Here is a 23,349-nt window from a genome sequence, read left to right on the forward strand (position 1 = left end):
GTTAAGAGAAGCCTGTATTATTGATCAATCAAGCATAGAGACTGGCATATGGACTAGCAGCAGTGTAGGTTTTTATGACATTTTTTAGTATATCACAATTGCCTACCAAGCGCCAGGATAATTAGCTATCAGTGATTTCACTGAACAGCTGATATTTTCCTTTTTCTCTACCTGTACACTTGGTTGGATCCCCATCATCATTATCAGTGCACACTTACACCAGCCCTACCCACGGTGCTAAAGATACATCTGAAAACAGGCATATTTACGTTTCTGGCGATTCTCCAAAGCCCGCAGTCCCATTGACATGTGAAAATTGCTTATGTGACAATGCCCCATTACAGCCCAGTTATGGCCCTTTAATCAATGCGCCTGATATGCCCATGACTCTGCATCACCATTACTTACACACACTAGATTCCGGAGCATGTTTATGCATCAGCCACAAAGTGTGCCCCTTTATTTGTGCTTTTGTTGTTTGTACATAGGTGGGGACGTTATCGATGATCTCCCTACTTAAAACAATTTACTTGTTGAAATGCTGGGGACCATGTAGGTTGTACGGCTGATGGAGTACTACTTACTTTAGTAACACTTATCCTATGTTTTCGTCTGTTTAGTGACTTATAGAGTATTCACAGATGGGACTTGTATACATACAGTAACTGTACTATTACTATGTTGCTGTATATGTTCTAATCATATAGATAGTATGGCATTTTATGTTTGATGGAAATGTAATGGAGAAATGCTTGCCATGCCAATGATGTCGAATTTTATCGTACTACTTTCTTAAAATAAAATAGTCTAAAAGTAATTATAGAAATATTTCCATTAGAAATTATATTTTATGTTTGTCTGGTAATCATTTTTACTTTACTTTTGCTGCTGCAAGCTTAATCTGTAATATCACAAGGAATGCTGCTAAATTGTCTAGATAACGCTGTATTCATGGCCCTCAGACGAATGTAATGCTTGAGAATGATCCACTCAACATCAACTAGATCATTTTGAGGCATCCAGTCAACAGATGACTTCTGCGTTGCCTGTCATTTTGGTCAAATGCAAACCACACTAACAGGTCCCCATGTGATCTGGTTGCAACGTCCGAGCAGTTGACAAATTTATACACCCATATTTCCATCCAAATTAGAAACAGGTTCTTTCCCTTGGAGATCATGCCAAGTATGTTTGGACCGGGTTGGGTATGATATCCCGGCTGTCGGGATGCCGCTGTTCAGAATACCAACAGCGGCATCCCGACAGCCAGAATCCCAACACCCATAGGAATGCAAGGTACGTATTTTCCCTACCCTAATCCCTACCCTAAACCTAACACTCCCTCCCTGGTGCCAAAACCTAATCCCCCTCTCCGCGCACCCTAATCCTAACCCTCCCTACCCGGTGCCTAACCCTAACCCTTCCCCTAATGCCTAAACCTAAACCCGCTACCTAACGCTAAGCTCCCCCTACACCCCGATACTTAACCTTCGGGATGCCGACGGTTGGGATACTGGTGCCAGGACCCCGACCTGTCGGAATTTCATCCCCAGTATTCACACCGTCAGCATCTTGCACGCCGGGATGCCGACTACATCCCGTTTGGACCATGTGAGGGGAAGAGAAGAAAGAGAGAGTAGTGTAATTGGTTACATACAGTAATACTATTGACGTGTTACATTTCAACCCAAAACACACATTCTGCATTCAATGTCATAAACATCTAAATTTATAATATACTGGCTATTAGCTTGACAATGTACTGTAGTTATGATTTAGTAGTGGTAAAGCTTGCGATCTTCTTGGACTGTAATACATTAATATGTTGCTGCATAGACTGTGGTTATGCAGGTCTCACCTGGGACACATTCTGGACACACAGTAGCTGACAAAGTATTCTGGAACAAGCACTGGCTCCATTGTATGTTTTTCTTGGTCAGCGCAGCAACCCTACTGCTAGGCTCCGATCCCAGCTTGTAAACCTCGGAAATCTAGAAGCAGTTTACAAATAGTACTGCTTTTTCAATTACCTTAAATTATTGTGCATTACATTTATTAAATACCTTAGTGACCTCGCTAAATATTAACTAAAGGTGTAGCTCAAAATTAATTGTGTCTACCAGTATCTGACCTCACACTTACCTCCTTCTTATCATCTCTTCCATGCTCACAATATGGTGTATATTAACTAAAGGTTGGTTTGGGAGTTTTTCCATCGGTTTCGCAAACCGACCATTTACTAAAGTTCAAACCAACGGCAAAACGACCAAAACCCCAACACTTTAGAACAGGGGTCTTCAAACTTGGCCCTCCAGCTGCTGTGGAACTACACATCCCAGCATGCACTGCCACCTTTTTGATATAACAGCATGCTAAAACTATGTGCAGTGCATGCTGGGATGTGTAGTTCCACAGCATCTGGAGGGCCAAGTTTGAAGACCCCTGCTTTAGAACATACTGTAGGACCAACAATCAATTTTTCTACTTAGACCAGAATAGGATCCACAGATTTACTAACCGTCAGCAAAACAACGGAAAACCTGCTAAAACAATAGACCTGCCTGAGGAGTGCGAGTTTGTGAGAAGCACTGCACATATCACTATGATCTGTGCAGGCTTTATTAGGTGTAAAAGCCTAGAAATAGGTTTAAAAAATTTGAAATGCCTAGGTTCCCCTAAAAATCCATAACCAGCCCTGGACCCCTCAGCCTGGGCTGGTATTTGAAAATAAGGGGAATTAAACAGCGTGGGGTTCCCCCTATTTTTCAATAACCAACACCAGGCTGAACCAGCCGAGGGGGATAATTCCATAGCAGGGGGGACAGCGTGGGGTCCCCCTGCCATCATATTAACCAAAGCTATGCAAATGGGACGCACAAGCAGTGTATGCTGATTAAAATTATATGCGGCATGCCTATATTCTGGGTGCTACTGCAGTTATATCTCCATGCGAAATACTACGTTACGGTGTTGACGGCTGTGATAATGTGATGTAGTATTTAGCATGCAGATACAGTCACAGTCGCACACAGAATATAGGCATGCTGCATATCATTTCAATCAGCAGAAGCTGCTTGTACGTCCTATTAACATCACTTTGTGAATAAGAAGCATTTTAAAGGAAAAAGTTGGAACAAAATTACACTTGGAGCAACAGGGTCGTGCCACGGCATTGCGCGACTAGAAGGCTGTTTAACGCACATGAAAGCTAGATGTATGTGGACACATCTGTACAGTTTAATGTAATTACCAATGTATAATGTGCCTAATCACATTATAACTATCGGGAGCAATAATAAATCACCTAGATTACATTATTGTATTTTGGTAACTTTTAATATATTCTTTCAATACAAAGAGCTAGAATATAAAGATAATCCATTGCTTTCTGGTACACAAGTCCCGCAGTGCTTTTCAGCATCTCACTCAACATGTACATCAACAACATGTGCCATAAAGTTGTCATAATACCTCCAGGCACCATTATTTTACATAGAAATTGTTTAACTTCAGCTAGTAAAAACCAAATAAGATTGTGCAAACCCTTCACATAAGTCAGTAAAGTATCTCACTCTGCATGTTGGAGCCTCGTGGCTGAAAAACTAATGCATATAAAAACATCACATGTGTGACCCAGGTGTCATTAGCGCTCACCTAGATGGCTACATTTCTCATTCATCTGACAACTTGAGAAGTTTTAAAGTTGTGTAGCAAGCCCCCACCCATGTTTCACTATACATGTCTGTATAATAACTCCCCACCCCCCACCCAAAGGTCAATATATATTTTTTCTCTTTACAACCATGTCAGCAAAAGCCCAGCTGGCTGGGATGCAAACGTGCCAGGTATGTGCTTAATAGCATATACCAGCTTTGTACTACTAGACATAAGAATTGGCGTTAGACATAAGAATTGGTGTGCAACGACTCTTGGACATAAGAATTGACGTTATACTTGGTCAACAATCTTATTCATAACACACCTAACATTGTGACAAGGGCAAAAGTGAGCAGATTAAACAAGACCTATGGTGCCCTGCCAGTCAGCAGTGACCTCCAGTAGCCCAACAGTGAGTACAGTGGTTTTCACCTACTCGCTCTTATCATGCCTAATGGAAGACACACCGGGCAGAGTGGCGTTGCTGTCTCCCAGCTACAGGTTATGTCAGTCAGTACACCATTCTTCAGTATGACCCTAATCAGCACCTCGCAACAAGAAAACAAAAATATGAGAGAGGGAGGGTGGGGTTATTTCTTGTACAAGAGACCTCAGTCAAAGGCACAGTCCTTAGTATTCAGTCTCTTACTAAACCCCTCCCATAATTACTCCACATTAGCTAACTAGCCAGCAATGTATTAACACTTATGGAGGCCCATGTGCATCGGACCCCTCCTCTGAGCAGCGGGCCCCCAAGCTCAGCATCTTACCTTGTTCTAGCAAGTGAAGGGGTCTCTCCTCTATGGCACCATCTTCCTAGTGATATTCAAAGTGATGATGGCGCATGTGGAAAGAGTCTTTGCTTTCACTGTGCAGCACCATCTTCCCGAAGTTGTCACTAGTAACATGGCACAGCGGAGGAGGAGGGCCCTGCTTGCCGGAGCAAGATAAGTATATTTTGGGTGCAGAGTGTGCAGTGGATGGGCCTATGGAGGGCCATGCACCACACACCCTGCACTCATGAAAAATTTGCCTATGTAATTAGCCACACAACACCCACTGTCTGACTCATTCAAAGACCAACAATATGTTTGAGGATCTAATCCCCTTCAGGCAGAATTTCCTTTTGTCTTCCAAATATCAAAAAAGAAGAAAAATATTCACTGCTGAAAATTGCATTTTTACATTAATTTTCTTCTTTTTTTCAATGTACATGCAGCACCCAATTAGTAGCACAGCAGTCCAGGGCCTAAGTAACAGTAGCTAGTTTTATTTGTCATAAAAAAAATAAAGCATAAAATATATACTAGCCTGTTTGGCTCTAACTAAACATTGTTTTCCCTCTCGACTAGTGAAAGACCCTAGTGTCCAACTCAACAAATAAAACCACACTGCAGCACAGCACTTACATTAAGCAGTCACAAGCAGGCCTATAACCTGCTCCCCAAGCAATGAGAGACTGACTACAGGGACTGACACACCCTTTATTAGTCTCTCACATGTGTTCTGGCAAATAAGGCTGCTAATCAGCTTATGTCTACCAGACAGAGCTAAAAACCTGGGGCATAAATATCTCCCTTTGATAACCTTTCCAGCGTTTCTGACACAGAATATATACTGTATAGTAGACATGACAAGGAGCAGCACTCCAAACACATGTGAAACTCATGTAATATTCTGTTTCATGCATTTTCAATAAACCATACAGTATATATATCTATATCCAGAAGGGGAGCACCCACAGTGCATATCCTACTGACCCCTTCACAGCTGTCACTGCCCCCCTCCCAGCACAATGACCTCCCTCCCAGATCAATTTATTGCCCACACACAGTGAACTCAAAACAGCCAACCTTACAACACGCACTGACCCCCAACTATCCCCTTTCCAGCACTGACACCTCCCCAAACACGCACAGCTCACACATTGAAACCCCTCTCCAGGATTCAGTATGATTTACCGCCGACGGTCCTAATCCCGACAGCGGTAGCCCGACAGAGGAGGAAATCCCGATCATCCTTAGGGTAAGTATAACTAACCTAATTCCCCCCCCTAACCCTAACCCTCCCTTAGGGGTGAGTAACCCTAATCCCCCCCTAAGTGCCTAAACCTAACCTCCCCCTTCCCCGCAGCCTAAACCTAAGACCCCCGGGGGGATGCCTAACCCTAACCCCCCCTTCCCCTAGCCTAAACCTAACCTCCCAGGGGGTTCCTAACCCTAAACCCCCACTGGGAGCCCCTAACCTAACCCCCCGCGCGCCTGTCCGCGCGTGGCTTACCTTCGATCGGTAAGCCAAGTGTCCGGCTCCCGGCGTAGGTCTCATGACAGGAGTCGGGAAATCGTCATTAGTGCCTTTCCAGGATTAGACAGTCGGGATGCATGCAGTCGGGATTACGTCTGAGACTGTACTGTAAGTAAAGAAATGAACAAAACAAACAACAGAAGGTTACAGGTAACATGGGTACTGGTGCTCCCATCCACAATGCTTGGTTGCAGCACACTAGGCATATCAACAAGTCTTTTTAAGACTTTTTTGGTTTTGCATTTCTTCAGGCTTTATCCACTAAGTGACATTTCCTAGGTATAGGAAGCCTCCTCACTAGCTACCAAACCTTTGAGCATCTTCTGAGAACTCACCACTTTTATACAGGTACAAGTTTATTGAACACCTTGTTAATCTCCTTAAGCTGTTCTACCCAATAACCACCCCTCTATACAGTTCAATCAAGACTTACATTCAGGGGTATATTTACTAAGAACTGTGTTTGACTGAGTTTGCGAGTTTCCCCTGAATTTGCAACTTGGAGATTTACTAAAGGCAAACCCTTATTACAGTATAATAAGTAACGACTACAAATGTGTGATGAAGAGTGCCAACCATTTTCTTGTAACTTACATCTTCCTGGTAAATCAAAGTTATTTTCAACTAGAAATGTGCTACAACAAAAGGGCCACTGTTTTCCAGTACACAGATGTAGTTTTTAACTTTACTTTTTCCCAATGTTTCTTCTGGATAATAAAGGAAATATCCTATATGCAGTATAGATATAGCCATTGCTAGGAAACACTGAGGCATAGAGGCCTACTTTCCCAGATATTAGGAGACCTCCTAGACTTGCAGGGTTGGTTTCATTGTGCCTCCCACACTGCCGGTAGGCTCAACAATTTCACACGTGTGATGTATTGTTTGAGATCTGTCATTGCAGTTCGCTGGACACTGATACCAATTGGACATTCAGTGAAGAATAGGATATGAAAGAAGGTGTGAGAGTGAGGGAATGTGGTGAGCGGAGGGAGTAGAGAGATAGAAATATACACATGGGAGATAGAGTCTGAGAGATAGAGCGAGAGCAAGTAGTGGAGAGAAATTAGGTGAAAGTACGGGTTGTTGTGGGGATGTTAAGGTATAGGTCCCATCTGGTGGTGCTGGACATTCTCTGGCCCTGATACTTAAATGGGTGAAACAGAACACACCTCTTACAGCATAACACCATGCCTTGATGTTTATTGCACATTTTTCAAAAGTATGAGTTACAGATAACATTTTTTCGTTAAGTCGCATCTGCTTCACTTGAATGTAAGCAATTGTATTTGAATTCTATTCAGTGTTCAGCAAAATCTGTTATAAAATGATTATACAGCTAAATCCTAAAATATGAATTTGGAACATTCATGGCCACTAAAAAGGGATATACTGCAATCCTTTGATCATTGGTTCAGCTCACGAAATGGATGTCTTCATTCAGTGTAGGTGATGGGTGACATTTAATAGAGGTTAGATGCCTATTGATGCTTACCTGTACTGTTTTTTTTAATTATTAGTATGCGAAGTAATATATTTATGCTGCAGATGTCAGTGCTGCCATTAGTGTCAAGGAAAAGGTTTAGCATTACTGCCTGGAAGAGGGAATTACATTTCACAGTCTTGCAGTTACCCTTTTGAATGATACATTCCCTTGTAACATTGTAATTAGCAGAAATTAATTTAACATACTGCGCAGCAAATTACATTAGTGATTGGAAACAGAATGTTTTGTGTAATTAGATCAAGTGTAATTCATGCACATTTGATACAAGATAAGGTTATTAGTTATCTTCATATAGGTAAAAGTTGTTGGAGTATACCATGGACGTGCTGTGAGGTCAATGGCTGGGAAGGCACACATGGAGATGGGACTGAGTGCTGAGAGCCTGTCTCACCCCCTACTCACTGTAACTCTCCCCTCATTACACTAAGCTTCAGTGTTCATTGAGTCTCTTTTGTGTCTTCTCTTGCTTCTGCTGACTGAGCTTGATCTCAAAACACTGCAGTGCACTTCCTGGTCACATGACACATCCAAGGTGTCCATCAGTGCTCAAGGCACCCCCCCATAATCAGAAGCATGCCTTTATTAGCTCTCTTTCTGTGCAGCTTACTACCCGTGGTGTGGCCCCCATCCCCAGCTCTGCAAGCAGTGTCTGAGTATACAGAAGTGAGGCTGATATGTTGCTGCCTCAACTCTCGTCTTCCTGCAGTCCCATGGTGCTACACAAAGCTGGTAAATGTGTTACCTATAAAAATTATTACAATAAGCAAATAAGATGTTTATAAGTTATAAATGTCTTCTTTGTATTATTCTAATAATTTTTAATATCAAATTTCAGGAGTTTGACAAGGGAGGCTCTGCCTCTCCTGCCTACCCTGACTGCACATCCCTGGAGTATAATACTGGATGGACAGAAGGTGACACTGTATCTTATACTTTATGCCACTTTTAGTTTCTCTTTGTTATGATAGTTCTCTATCTTTTACTTTCTTCTGTATGATTTTGAATGTTGAGATCTTGCTGTGTTGAATCTTGAAAAAAGTAGCCTAATCTGCAACATCTATTTCAGACATAAAGCTGCTAATATACAGTACAGTGTGATGTTAGTTGGTCAGTTTAAAAAAATAACTCAATGGGCTTGTTCCAATCAGGTGATGGCCCCCATACACTAGCGACGTATTGTCGCGATGCTGTGATCCACAGATGCCAGGTTGGTGGATAAGTGAAATCCAACATGTTAACATGTAAGATTTCACCGATCCTCCGACAGATCAGGAAACATCGATGGCCGCAGGTCGGCATCTCCGCAGGATCAGACAATACATCGGTAAGTGTGTGGGGACCTTAAGTGCAGCTATATGTCACACTTACGATACTCGGGACTTGCACATTTCTATTCTGTTTTAATTTTTTGGGGTACTGACAGATTTCCCCATTTTCACCGAAACTTATCGCGGGTAAAAGCAGCAAGATTTGTCACACAAATGCTGCAACACGACCTTTGCAATTAAATTGGGAGCGCGCATAGATGCATATATTGCACAAATATATTACGCGACAGCTGTGAAAACTTAACACGCAAAAGTTAACGCTTTATCGCAGCTAATTGAATTCCTCCCTAAGCATGTGATTGCTTTTGTTTTACTTTGTTTACATGATTAAAGTATTGCTACCAAGTGAATTCGTATATTTTTGTTTAAAAAAAAAAAAAAATTTTAGATGACAGATGTTTATTAAAGTTATTTTAACAACTGTACTTATTGTACACCAGTAGAAACAAAATAAAGAAATGAAGTCACACTGTCAGATATGTGTATAATGATGAAATTAATGGCTCCCATTCACAAGCGACGGATTGTCAGGGCGCTGCGATCCTGAGCTGTTGGGTTGGAGGATCGGTGAAATCCAACATGTTGGATTTCACTGATCTGCCAATCACAATCAAAATATAATCATGATTAGCTTTAAAATGTATTATTTCACCTCTGATCCTCTGACGGATCGCGGAACATCAATGGCTGCCAGGCATTTCCGAATGGCGGAACAGCGTGTCCGATCCGATCGCAAGATCGCGCAATCAGTTGCCTAGTGTATGGGCCTCTTAAGTAACCTGTATGGTCAATCTTAAATTCAGAGATAAGCAACAGGTGACCCTCTGAGCCTTCACCTGCATCCTCTAGGTCCTTACTGGTTTATTATATTTCTTTTTTACAGCATGTAATGTTTGTTTAAAATGCCTGCTGATATTCTATTACAGATAGGTGTCTCATTCTGTGATTTCATGTATTGATTTAACTTATTGCAGAGATTAAAAGTAATGTCTGGCCCTTGTCAAGGTTAGAGGCTTGTCTATCACTGCTTTAATTAGCTTATGCTGACACTTATAGAAAACACCACACAAAAATCAATTTTGACCACTCATGCTAGGTTAAACCATGATAATACTGTCAGAATATAGATTATATGACATTATCCACTATATTGTTTGTTGGATCACTGACAGCATAATTAATGTAACACCGATTACACATTAGATGTTCTGTCATTCAAATAAACACTATCTTGTGGCACTGCCGGTTCTTGAATAGAGATAGCATATACAGTAGGAATGGCTGGATCTTCCATATATATGAATGGCATGTTTATCTAACCCATACTTGCCAACTCTCCCTGATTGTCAGGATGACTCCCTGGAAAAGTAGCAATCTCCCTGACTCCCTGAAGATTCTAGCAATCTCCCTGACTGCACCTTACCCCCATTATGTAGCTGTTATATACAAAAAAAAACCAAGATCTATATTTTCAAATGGGATTATTAGTATCATTTTCCTGCGTTGGTTATAAGCACAGGATCCCTACGGCTACATACATTTTCTGAAAAGTATCAGTGTGTATTTATCACCAAGTAGATCTTACCAACTGCTTTATGGCTCATTTCCATTTGTTTATAAATCAATTCTATGACACGCCTCTCAGATGTATCAGTACACGCACACATTAACACTCGCTCATAGGTGGTGCTTTCACAGTCTCCCTGAAATGCTTTTTCAAAAGTAGGCAAGTATGATGTAAACATTCAATACTGTATATAGTGAGCTGTTACACTAGAAAGGACATAAGCAGTGTAGATCTTTAGCTATTGTGGGACTTATGCTGGGTACCCAGCGATCCGACTGACGACCCCCCCGGCTACGGGCCGTCATAGTGGGCGGCCGTTACACTTTAGGCGATCCGCTGCCTGACCACCCGATATGTCGGCCCCTGTCGCTTCCCGCTGCATGGGGTCGTCAGTCGCATCGTCAGATAGAGCTGCATGTAGGGCCGACCTGACGATGCGGCTGACAACCCCACGGGAGCGCGCACTGCGGAAGACATAGTGGTTACACCCTTGATGATTTGAACGATTTGGCGTTCCGATCCTTCGGAAATCGGGCAAATCGTTCAAAATATCATTAAGTGTGTACCCAGCTTAAAAGTGCCAGCATGTACCATATCTCTCTGAGGCAGAGGTTAAAGTGTAGTCTAGACAGTACAAATGTGTAAATCCTCCCAGAAGATACCATATCCTGCAGCTCATTACTCTGCCTCAACTTATTCCGACAGATTTTAAAACATGTCTTGTCTATAAAGTTCATTTATAACTGAAGCACAAAGCATTATTAGAGTTCTAGCTATTTGTCCTGTATATGCAGTTATACAATCTCCATAATGACTCATTGCCTATCTGTCTGCTCTTTCTGATGTCTCTCACTTCTGTTTGCCGCTACCCATCCCTGGCTCTCCTCCCCCTCCTGTGAAGTTTAAATATCTGGGATGCTTGTATGTCTCCAGGTGGTTCTGTGAAGGAAGAGAGCTGCATAACTCGCCTGACATTATCATCACCTCCGAGAGAGACGGTCTTCATGCGCTTGTCATTGCTGAGGCCTTTGAGGACGACACAGGGCGCTATACTTGTGTGGCATCTAATTGCCTCGGCTCTGACACATCTTCCGCAGAAATATTTGTTGAAGGTAAATACTTATTTGGTCTAAAATTCAATGTAGGAAAAGTGATCATTTTAGTAACGATATTTCTGTATTTTTTTGTCCAATAAATGATTGTCTGTCTACAAACAATATTATTTAACATTTTTATTATTTAGCCCCTATCAACATCTGAAATTATTGTTTTAAAAATAGGTTTATTTCTTAACAAGGTGCAAATAGACCAAAAGTGCAGTAACCAATAGCAACCAATGAGACATTTACTTTAATGCGTATAGTCCAAAATAGACAATTAAAACTAACATCTGCATTTAATAGATCAAAACTTGTTGGGGCTTATTTAGTAAATATGTACATTTGTAAGCATAGTGCAGAATCCTCTTTGAATGTATGTATTTATAAATGCAAATAATAGAGCACATACTTAATGTTGTCATTTTTTGTGAGGAGCAAATATGCCAAATAAAGGGGATTATCTGAAAAGTGAATGGTTGAACTGGATGAAGTTGTGACTTTTTGTTAGTTTCAGTAATGATGTAACTATGTAAAATGCCAACTGAACCTTTTCTAATGTCACTGAGCATGCTAAAAATATATTTGTCACAGTTTTGAGACAAACGCAGGTGATAACATGGTGTTATTAAACTGGACCATCATTAGAAGGTTGACACCTTACTCATTTGTTTGCATGACTTGTAAAATGACAAGACAATTGTATGTGCAAACTGACTGTACAGTTGGAGCCACTTCTTGGAGTTCTAAAAACTGCACACCTCTAGAAGCTATGCTTAGCCCCCATCTATGGCAAAGATCCTCTGGTGCTTTCTCTGTCTGTGATACAAGAAAACCATGGATTGGCCTATGCAAATACATTGTTTCTCATGACTAGTGGCACCAACTGTATCACTGGACACACAACATATAGCCTAATAGTCTTCATGCAATAAGTAACTATGAGTGTGTGAGCGTGTGCGCGTCCTTTATATTGCTTTTACTGGTAGTTACACATGTTAGTTGTATTATTTATTATATGGAGGAAGCCAAATAAATGGAATGTGTGTGTAAAGTCTTCTGTTTGCATTTAAGGTGCCAGTTCATCAGACTCAGAAAGTGAAAGTTTTTCTTTCAAACCCAAACCAGGAACGATGCCACAGTGAGTCAAGTTTTTACTTCTTATCTTTGAGCTTAATATTTTCCTTAGAAATTTGAGTTACTGACATGAAAATTCAAGCAGTGATTGATAACTTCTATATACAGAGACCCATTTCCTTGGTGGGTCAGCTTGGCAAATGCTTGATTTGTACCAGAACGGTCTTATAATCCCCAAGGACTCATGTGTTACTATACACGCAATTGTGCACATACAGTTTGTACAAATTCTCCCTGCAGGAAGCTGCACTTGTAAATAATTGCAGAGAGAGCTCCTACCACCGTAAAGGTCAGTGTGGTCCTTCATCTAAAAATGCCACCCTTAGGTCAATCTTTTCCAGTTCTATCAACCTTTCATGTTTTTTTCCGGGGCAGAAGCTGGCTGCATGGTCAGTAGAAGTAGATCTGGTCCTGTGAGAAGAACAGACTGAGAAAGTGTATATTGAAGTGTGAATAGAACTCATTAACAAACTTTTAATGAGTGGAGCTTTTTTCTAGGTCATCTAAACAATGATAGTTTTACACGGTCTACCAAAAAGTATAATGAGAAGATGGAGACATTAATGCTTATTTATAGCATTACTTTAAAACGCACAGACGGGTGAAATATGAAATATGTTCTGATTTATCCATATAAGAACACAAAGACAAAGTATTATATTTATAAGTACAGTATTATATCGCTGTTGCCTTCAAACAGTTAAAATTCTAGCACAGAGTGTATCCCTCTCAGACTCACATGAGGTGTGACTGGCTTTTTTCCAGCCTAGGGCAGTCTGTCTCCATATACAGAATCCTAGAACCAAGTAAATACGGAGCACATAACAGCAATGATTCAGGTGTCTGCAATCAGACTTGACATATTCGGAAACTTCAATAGCAGTTACCGAGCAAGAGTGACCGTGTTGCTGCTGCCAGAAGATTAATCACCGGCCTGTCAGTTATGCACGTCTCTTCTCAGTGTGAGAATGTGTATAAAGAATCCTTTATCGGGAAGGCTCATATACAGTGTACAGCGAATGAAGAGGTGATAAAATATACAACTATGAAAACATTTCACACATTTTATTAGTTTGCTGCTATGTAATAATAAGTCACACTAAGGTATTGACCCACGTCCAGGTGACGTCCATCATTAAGTCATGAAATTCACGTGTGTCTACATTATGGGAACTTACTCAACTTTCAGATTGAAGCAGATTTACTGACTGTTTTACTGTATTTCCAGACAGTTTTAAAGGAAAAAGTCGCAAGAAAAGACGCTCTGCGCTACCGAGTCACGTTTCCACATACATCTAGCCTCCCTGCGTGTTAAACAGCCCATCTAGTCGTGCCATGCCATGGTGTGACCTAGTAGCGCAGAGCGGCTTTTCGTGTGACTTTTTCCTTTAAAATGCGTATTATTCGCAAAGCGATGCAAATAGGACACACAAGCAGCTTCTGTTGATTAAAATGATATGCGGCACGCCTATATTTTGTGTGTGACTGCGGTGTATATATATATTATATATTGTGAATCAAACAACATTTAGGACAACATAACAGAAAACATCAGCGTACACAATTATTCACACCCCTAAAGTCAGTACTTTGTCGAGCCACCTTTTGCAGCAATTACAGCTGCAAGTCGCTTTGGATAAGTTTCTATGAGCTTGCCACATCTTGCCCCTGGGATTTTGGCCCATTCATCACGGCAAAATTGCTCCAGCTCCTTCATGTTGGATGGTTTCCGCTTGTGAACAGCAATCTTCAAATCTGACTACAGATTCTCAATTGGATTGAGATCTGGCCTTTGACTAGGCCATTATAACACATTTAAATGTTTCCCCTTAAACCACTTGAGTGTTGCTTTAGCAGTATGCTTCGGGTCATTGTCCTGCTGGAAGGTGAACCTCCGTCCCAGTCTCAAATCACAGGCAGACTGAAACAGGTTTTGCTCAAGACTATCCCAATATTTAGCACCATACGTCTTTCCCTCGACTCGAATCAGTTTCCCAGTCCCTGCTGCTGAAAAACATCCCCACAGCATGATGCTGCCACCACCATGTTTCACTGTGGGGATGGTATTCTTGGGGTGATGGGATGTGTTGGGTTTGCGCCAAACATAGCGTTTTCCTTGGTGGCCGAAAAGTTCAATTTTAGTCTCATCTGACCAGAGCACCTTCCTCCATACATTTGGAGAGTCACCCACATGCCTTTTGGCAAGCTCAAATCGTGTCTTCTTATTTTTATCACTAAGTAATGGCTTTTTTCTGGCCACTCTTCCATGAAGCCCAACTCTATGGAGTGTACGGCTTATTGTGGTCACATGCACAGATACACCAGTCTCTGCTGTGGAACTCTTCAGCTCCTTCAGGGTTACGTTTGGTCTCTGTGCTGCCTCTCTGATTAATGCTCTCCTTGCCCGGTCTGTACATTTTTGGTGGGCGGCCCTCTCTTGGCAGGTTTGTTGTGGTACCATGTTCTTCATCAAAGATTTGGATATTTTTTTATAACCTAACCCAGAATTGTACTGCTCAACAACTTTGTCCCTGACTTGTTTGGAGAGCTCCTTGATCTTCATGGTGTGATGCCTCTTGCTTAATGGTGTTGCAGCCTCTGGGGCCTTTCAGAAAAGGTGTGTTTATACTGACAGATCATGTGAAACTTAGATTTCACACAAGTGGACAGAATCTTTTTTATATATATTTTTCTCATTTGACATCACCAAATTAGACTATTTTGTGCAGATCCATTACATAAAATTCAGATTTAAAAAACAATACAGGTTGTAATGTAACAAAAAATGTAAAAAGCCAAGGGGGGTGAATTCTTTTGCAAGGCACTGTATGTGGACACATCAGGCGAGAAGGAGATGAATATAGGTGTATAGCTGTACACTGTAGATGAATACAGAGTAGCAACAGGGTCTCCAGAACAGGCCCCTCTGCTGTTTTCTGCATTTCCAGGGGACCCCAGCTTTTAGCTATGATACTGATACAGATGTGTGGACAGACGGACTGTATCATCCTGTTTGCTTTCTTAACAACTATACCAGTGTAGAAAGACTGTGCCATCTCCTTCATTATTCTGGGGGGCATTAGTTCAAAGAAAGGATCCCAACCTGTATTGTGTTCCTCATAGTGAAGTGCGGGTTGTACTACAGGTACCTGTAATCCCCACGTAAACCTGCTATATTAATTCAAATTTGGATATCAACCATTGCCCTACCCCTTCTCCCACTTACAAATCCATGGACTGGCTTGTTTTTTACAGTACAGCATGATGTTGGGGAGGGGGGGGGGGAAACTTGCATTAACATGTAAACTTTTACCCATACTTGACAAAGTATACCGAAAATTATTGAAATGAAATATGGCCAATACTAACAGCAGTTATTGTTTTTTTCCCCCGCAGGGAATCCATAGTGAAGTGCTAAAACATATCTAAAAAAAATCACTTCAAAGCAAAAAGAATCACACACAAAATATTTTGTAAGCTGAAGAAACATAAATAATGAATACATTTGAACAGAAATTGTGAGAGTGTAACCAAAAGTTTAATGTAATAGTGCTGCACCCAATATATTTACCACATACCTGCAGGGTACTTGAAGGCCCTTCACCCCTCAGATTATCTCTAGCTGTCTATCACGGAACAATGGACAAATATGTATAATTTTACCTCTGATAAATGAAAGTGCAAGATTATATTTTTAAGCTTAGGAGTTACTTTTTTATGTCAATGCTTATTACATTGTATATATTAAATTACCCCTGAGTTTGCTATGCTGATTATATATTTATCTTGCAACATGACATAGACATTACATTTCACTTGTCTGTCTATGATACCTGTATATTTTAATTTTCCATACTGTACATTTAATGCAATCATATCTATTTGTTATAGAGCTCAAAAGAAAACAACATCAGTGTCATTGACCATTGGCCCCTCATCACCCAAATGTGGAATAACCACTGCAGTAATGCAGTCAATTTCCATACCTGTTCAGCCGGTAAGTTCTTTGTGCTGTGTATTAATATGGATCTGTCACCTAAACACAGACAGGCATTGTGGTTGGTGAAACAATAATCACCCTATTGTGTCACTAGGAACCAATGATATTAATGAAGCATGAAGTGTACTGATATTGTTGGGTGCATAAAATGGCTGCCACTATGTGTAGGTGATTGGTCCATCTAATCCGCCTAAAGTGTCTTTGTAAATACTCTATTCAAAGTGGTATTGTAGACATACCATAACATTTTCTGCTGATTATTGATTAGAATCCTTTAGTTGTATTTAGGAAGGGACCCTTCAAGCCTTTTGTATACGTGAAAACTGTTACACTCCCAGTCTGTATTGTATTATTCATAGTGAAGTGCCTGAATTCACCATGTAAACCAGGAAAATAGTTTAAAATATGAATAAAAGCCATTGTACTACCATTTCTCCCAATGCACACATGCAACCTTGGACTTGCTTGTTTTACACTACAGTATGATGGCGTAGCAGAGAGGCTACATTGATATGCTACATAAACATTCTGTAGTTGTCCCTACTTTCCAGGAAAATTCCCATATTCTGCAGATTTGTCCCCATTTGAGCAGTTACACAGTATAATTACTATTTATTCATAGTATCTTGGTTAATAACTTACTGTTTATTGAAAGGTGTATTTAAAATGCAGGGAATTTGTAGAAAAAGAGGCTGCGCTGTAATAGGATCAAAGTACACTAAATAAGGGGCTGCTAGAAAAAAGCAGGACACCCCACCTGCGTGATAAAGACTGGAGGAAAATAGATATTTCCCAGCGCTCACCCAAATGTGATACAATAGAATTAGTAAGTATTTTGAAATAATTTAGCCAAAAAATATGTAACAAAGTAAATAAAAAGTATTTATTGGGTAAAGTGTCAGTTTAGACTAGTGGTTCCTATACTGTGCGCTGTGGCACCCTGGGGTGCTTTGGGAAACTTGCAGGGGTGCCTCAGGTTGGTGGTCCAGCACCAAATCTAATTATTTGTGGTCAATGTAATGTAAATATGTGGACAAACAGAAGCGCAAACCTGTCCACCACCACAAAACTGAACCTGAGGATGACAGGACAGCACAATTTACTACACTTTACTACTTTACTACACTTTTTTCTGAATTTCTCAATAACAAACTTTTAGTTTAGGGGTGCCGTGAAAACAATGCTGATACTCTAGGGTGCCGTGATTCAAAAATGTTTGGGAACCACTGGTTTAGACATATAAAATGTAACCAATTGGTTAGAACAAACACGATATGAAATGACAGCTAAAAAAATTTAAATGACAGCTAAAAAATGTAGCTGATTCCACGACACCGTTCTAAGGGCCTCATTTACTAACGAGTTTTATCACCAAAACGAGTGATAAATTTCATTGTGTATGATAAATGGTGCTCCAGCCAATCAGCTCCCAATTGTCAACTGTTATAAAAATGACAGTTGGGAGCTGATTGGCTGGAGCACCATTTATCATACACAGTGACATTTATCACTCATTTTGGTGATAAAACTCGTTAATAAATGGGGGCCTTAGTGTGCATATACTACCAGGTAAAGGTATATGATAGTAATCTGAATGTATTGCCTAATACCGGTTTACAACATCAATTTGACAATACAGGACAAAACAAAACACACAATATCATACCTTCCAACATGACCCTCTCCAGGAGGGACACAATGCTCTGGTCCTGGACTTCCCTGGTCAGAGGCGGGGCTGCAAAATTCAAATAGGGGAGCCACACCAACTGTCATTTCAAACGCTGCCAAACATAACTGGCTGGGACTCACTGGCAGTTGGTGTGACTGGAGCCGCCACCAATCATAAATTACCAGGGAAGTCCAGGACCAGAGCATTGTGTCCCTCCTGGAGAGGGTCATGTTGGGAGGTATGCGATATATAGATGTGGTCCGGCTCAGCTATTAAGCAGGCTGCTCTCATGGTTTCCTCCTGTAAGGATCACGACGGGCTGTCTGTGCCTTTGCTGTTGTCCGGAAGGAGAAGGGATAGGCTGTTCGCTCACACGACCTATGCGATCCTTCCAGGAGGAAACCATTAGAGCTGCCTGCTTAATAGCTGAGCCGGACCACATCTATATATCGTGTGTTTTGTTTTGTCCTGTATTGTCAAATTGATGTTGTATACCGGTATTAGGCGATACATTCAGATTACTATCATATACCTTTAACTGGTAGCATATGCACACCTAGAATGGTGTCGTGGAATCAGCAATATTTTTTAGCTGTCATTTCATATCGTGTTTGTTCTAACCAATTGGTTACATTTTATATGTCTAAACCAGTGGTTCCCAAACTTTTTTGAATCACGGCACCCTAGAGTATCAGCATTGTTTTCACGGCACCCCTAAACTAAAAGTTTGTTATTGAGAAATTCAGAAAAAAGTGTAGTAAAGTAGTAAAGTGTAGTAAATTGTGCTGTCCTGTCATCCTCAGGTTCAGTTTTGTGGTGGTGGACAGGTTTGCGCTTCTGTTTGTCCACATATTTACATTACATTGACCACAAATAATTAGATTTGGTGCTGGACCACCAACCTGAGGCTCCCCTGCAAGTTTCCCAAAGCACCCCAGGGTGCCACAGCGCACAGTATGGGAACCACTAGTCTAAACTGACACTTTACCCAATAAATACTTTTTATTTAGTTTGTTTGTTACATATTTTTTTGACTATATTATTTCAAAATACTTACTAATTCTATTGTGTCACATTTGGGTGAGCGCTGGGAAATATCTATTTAACATGCAAACAAAATATATTATAGTAAAGTGATGGTGTGGATTTTAATGCACCAAAATCATCGTACCGCACCTGATATAATTACAGTTACCCCACCAGCTGCAACTTCTGTGTGGAAATGTTTAAAAATAGTGTCAAGTATTATGACATTCATGAGACAGCTCATTAAATATTCTTATTTATTAACAGGTCCACAGCCCCACCTCGTATCTGTATCGTCAAGATGGGTCCAGTTCCTCTACATTTTCTCCTCCTTCCTTCACTAAGGTATAGGAATTTAAATTACCTGCTAATGTCACTGTGTGAGATGTATTGTATGCAAATGTTTGTGTTTTTTTGTATACATTAAAGAACTGTTGTCTGTGCAAAAAACATAAAAGCTGCTTTGACAGAACTATGGGAAGCTGTGTGTATACACTAAAGTGATTGGTAAATGAACTGGCTTACCACTGCATCCAAATTCAAAACTCATTCTAAAGCAAGGTATCCTCTGTTAGCTTAAAGAATATGGTAGGTAGTGTAATCTTAACAATGCATGGCCTAGTAAGACACTGTACAGTACTTCAGAGGAGAATGCCTACTAATGTTCTAAGGATTAATAGCTCCTTCCAATATCTCAGTAATCCAGAGGTTCCTAAATGTGGTCAACAAGGCTCCCCAACAGTTCAGGTTTTAAGGTGCATACACACACAACGATTTTTTGAACGATTATCGTTAACAATATCGTTTATTGCTCAATCGTTGAAAAAATCGTTCACTTTCTGAGTTAAAACGAACGATTATCATTCATGCGCGTTCATGTTTGTAGTTTGTAGTTCAGTCAGACTGACCAACTCAACGATTTTCAGTAAGGGAATATGCAAAAATTGTTTGTAGTTCAAACAAATTATTCATTACATTTAGTAAATGAACGATTTTAGTAAACGATTTTTGAAAAAATGAACGAAAAGCGTTTACTAAAATCTTTATTTAATAAATCGTTGTGTGTGTATGCAGCTTTAGAGATATCCATTGTTAAACACAGGTGACTTAATTAGTGCCTCAGTCAATTTGATTTAACCACCTGTGCTCAGTCTTGGATATCTATAAAACCTGAACTGTTGAAGAGCCTCGAGGACCGCGTTTGGGAACCTCTGCAGTACGTAATTTTCGCATGTTTCAATTGTCCCCGTATTTAATTTCAAAGACTTTTCGCCAATGCAAAAAATTTAGGGGTGCAGGCTTAAAAAAAATAGCCTGCACCCCTGGGAATAGCCCCTAGAAACGAACTGTGTCAAAAAAAGTAAAAAAAAAAAAAATAGGGACACCCCAAAAAATTTTTTGGGTAAAAAAAAAAATATATGGGGAACAAGTTTTTAAATATCCAAAATAATTTAGGGGGGGTTCTCAAGTATGCGGCAGGTGTTTTAAAGAATGCAGGTGGTAGCAGCACCTTAGGGACTTAAAAATAGGTTTGCACCCATTTTCATGTACCCCAAATTTGAAGCACCTAGTTTTTAAAAAAAAAAAAAACCTAAGTACTCTTTTTCACCCCTTCTTCCCTGTCAGGAAAAAACACCTGCCGCAGCTATTTAAAAAACATACTTACTTTCCACAGGTCAAAATGGGGGTACCCATAATGATCCCCCATGTCAGGACATCATTAGGTTGGTCCCTGGATGCTTTCCTGAAAATTCCTGAATTTTTTCCTATACTCACCTTTCCGCCAGGTCCCGTTTTCGCAGCTTTCAATTTGAATGTGGTGATAAAGCCGGCGTGCGCCCGATACTTTACCAGCACAGACTTTTTGCTCCCTAATTGAATACGGGCCTAACAGTCTAGGTTTTAAGGAAATCCAAGCTTAAACACAGATGGTTAAATCAAATTGACTGAGGTACTAATTGAGTCACCTGTGCTAAACCATAGATATCCTTAAAACCTGGACTGTCAGTGTGTCGTGAGGACAGATTTTGAGAAGCACTGAACTAAGGGACCAGAACAGTGTAGGACGAAAAATATATAGTATAAAGAAAAGCATAAATTCATTTTATCTTACATCCTTTGCTCGGCTTCTTATTGCTGAAATTAGATAATTTACTTTAAAAAGATTTTGCTTAACAAGTTTCGGGGCACAGTTGGAATTCTGTATCACTGTTTTTTTTTTTCTTAACTATCAATCCCAGCTCTAGTTATAAACCCGATGGGAGATTGAGAGTGTAATATTAGGATTTAAGACGCAAGTTGCCTATTAGACTGTTGCAGGCAATGTACGTAATTTACTTGGAAGTGTAGTTGCTTTCCCAACACAACAAGCCTCCTTTCGTTCCTTCTTAGTCACTCAATATTGTGAAAGTGACGGATTAATAAGTGCTATTGTATTTAAATGTGAATAAACCAGTAAAACTTATTTTGATTTGTTGGGACATGAATTCTAAGAATGCTAACAGAAGGCTTTGTTTTACAAGGGAGCACACAAAAACATTGCTTCATGTTTTCATTTCAGTTTAGAACATGGGAGCTAAAACGGGGAGGCGGGACTTAAATGTAGAAATATACCCATGTAAATGGAAAGTCCTTCCTAAGGCTTGGCACAGTGGGAAAGATCATGAGCGCTAATATATTTTGCAGTAGTCCTGCTGCTGTTGTATTGAACGCATGCATGTGTCCTTTACTTTAAGGTGCATGTGTCAGCAACGCCTTCTGTAGCCATGTTACTTTGGCAACTCAACTCCTTAAATCCCTATTACCTGAATATTGTTTAGCTGCTTGTTTTAATTTACTTTTCATATTAAATCATTTATTGAAGTAACGAAAGAAAGTGAGTAATTATTTTTAATTTGTCAAATGCTACATATTATTTACATTATCCCAGTGTGACACAGATGTGAGTGTTACGATGCATTCGCTAGTGAGAAATCAGGTTTCCAGTGAAAATCCAGCCTTATGGCAGCTCTGGTATAACAACAAGACCTTTTTCCTGTATAGAGTCTGAGATCCCTCACAGAGAGGGCACAGCTCCAACATTGCATGGGCATATACCCTATTTTACTTTATACTGTATCTGTAATTCTAGATTGTGTAAAGCAAGTGACAGCGACGTAGTTATACCTACAAAGCGCTTCCCCTACAATCCCAATCATTGTGAAAACATAGAGGGACATAACTTAAGGCCCCCCCATACACTATCCGCCGGATCCTGCAATGGGATCGATAACGCTGATCCGCTGGTCAGAAATGCCGACCGACAGCCATCGATGCTCCGCGATCCATCAGAGGATCGGTGACAGTATACATGTTAAATTTCACCGGTTTGCAAATCACAATCCTATTTTGATCGTAATCAGCAAATTCGTATGACTCTGTATTGGCCAAATCTGCATGCGCCCATTTACGGAGCAATATGAATTCACGCAAAATACGCTCTGCAGATGGGCATACAACTCTGCATCAGATCTTATATGTGCAATATTAATAGTGTGTACTAGACATCAGGTTATAACACACCAGTTACATATGCATAATAGGAGGTTCAGAAACAATACAAATATGCAGCATGTGTGTTTGCAGTTGCACTCGGTTTTCCTCTTCTGGAACCTGTTAACAAACTGCAGCTTTAAATAGATTGTACTGGTGCCAGCCAATCAGCGCTGCTGTCACATCAGATTCATATCAATCCCTTAGTAAATTAACCAGGCACTTATGACTGGATAATATAATCCCTCATGTGGCCTGATTCAGAGATGGACGCAATAGCGTCGTTTTCACAGTTGAGCGATTATTGGTGGTCTGTGCATGCTGTCTGGGTACTGCGAAGACGTTATATGAGGTATCGCTGACACTACAGGTGTGTCCTCATACATGTAGCCTCCTTGCATGTTAAACAGCCCTTCTAGTTGTGTCATGCTGTGGTGTGACTTGGTAGCACCAACGTGCAACTTTTTACCTTCAAATGCTTCTTATTTGCATATATTCTTATTCTGTGTGCAACTGCGGCTGTATC

General features: G+C 40.5%; 1 protein-coding gene across 2 annotated transcripts in view; it reads left to right on the forward strand.

Annotated features, from left to right (window-relative positions):
* PALLD (palladin, cytoskeletal associated protein) overlaps positions 1 to 23,349 on the forward strand; it is a 405,467-nt gene that overhangs the window by 162,845 nt on the left and 219,273 nt on the right. For both annotated transcript variants that reach the window (XM_088448442.1, XM_088448443.1), the window contains exons 3-6: positions 11,297 to 11,475; positions 12,535 to 12,601; positions 16,489 to 16,594; positions 19,560 to 19,637. In XM_088448442.1, coding sequence (XP_088304568.1) covers positions 11,297 to 11,475; positions 12,535 to 12,601; positions 16,489 to 16,594; positions 19,560 to 19,637 — 430 coding nt within the window. The remainder of the gene's footprint in view (positions 1 to 11,296; positions 11,476 to 12,534; positions 12,602 to 16,488; positions 16,595 to 19,559; positions 19,638 to 23,349) is intronic.

Source organism: Taudactylus pleione, unplaced genomic scaffold (genome assembly GCF_031769625.1).
Source record: "Taudactylus pleione unplaced genomic scaffold, aTauple2 ptg000021l, whole genome shotgun sequence".
Taxonomy (NCBI): domain Eukaryota; kingdom Metazoa; phylum Chordata; class Amphibia; order Anura; family Myobatrachidae; genus Taudactylus; species Taudactylus pleione.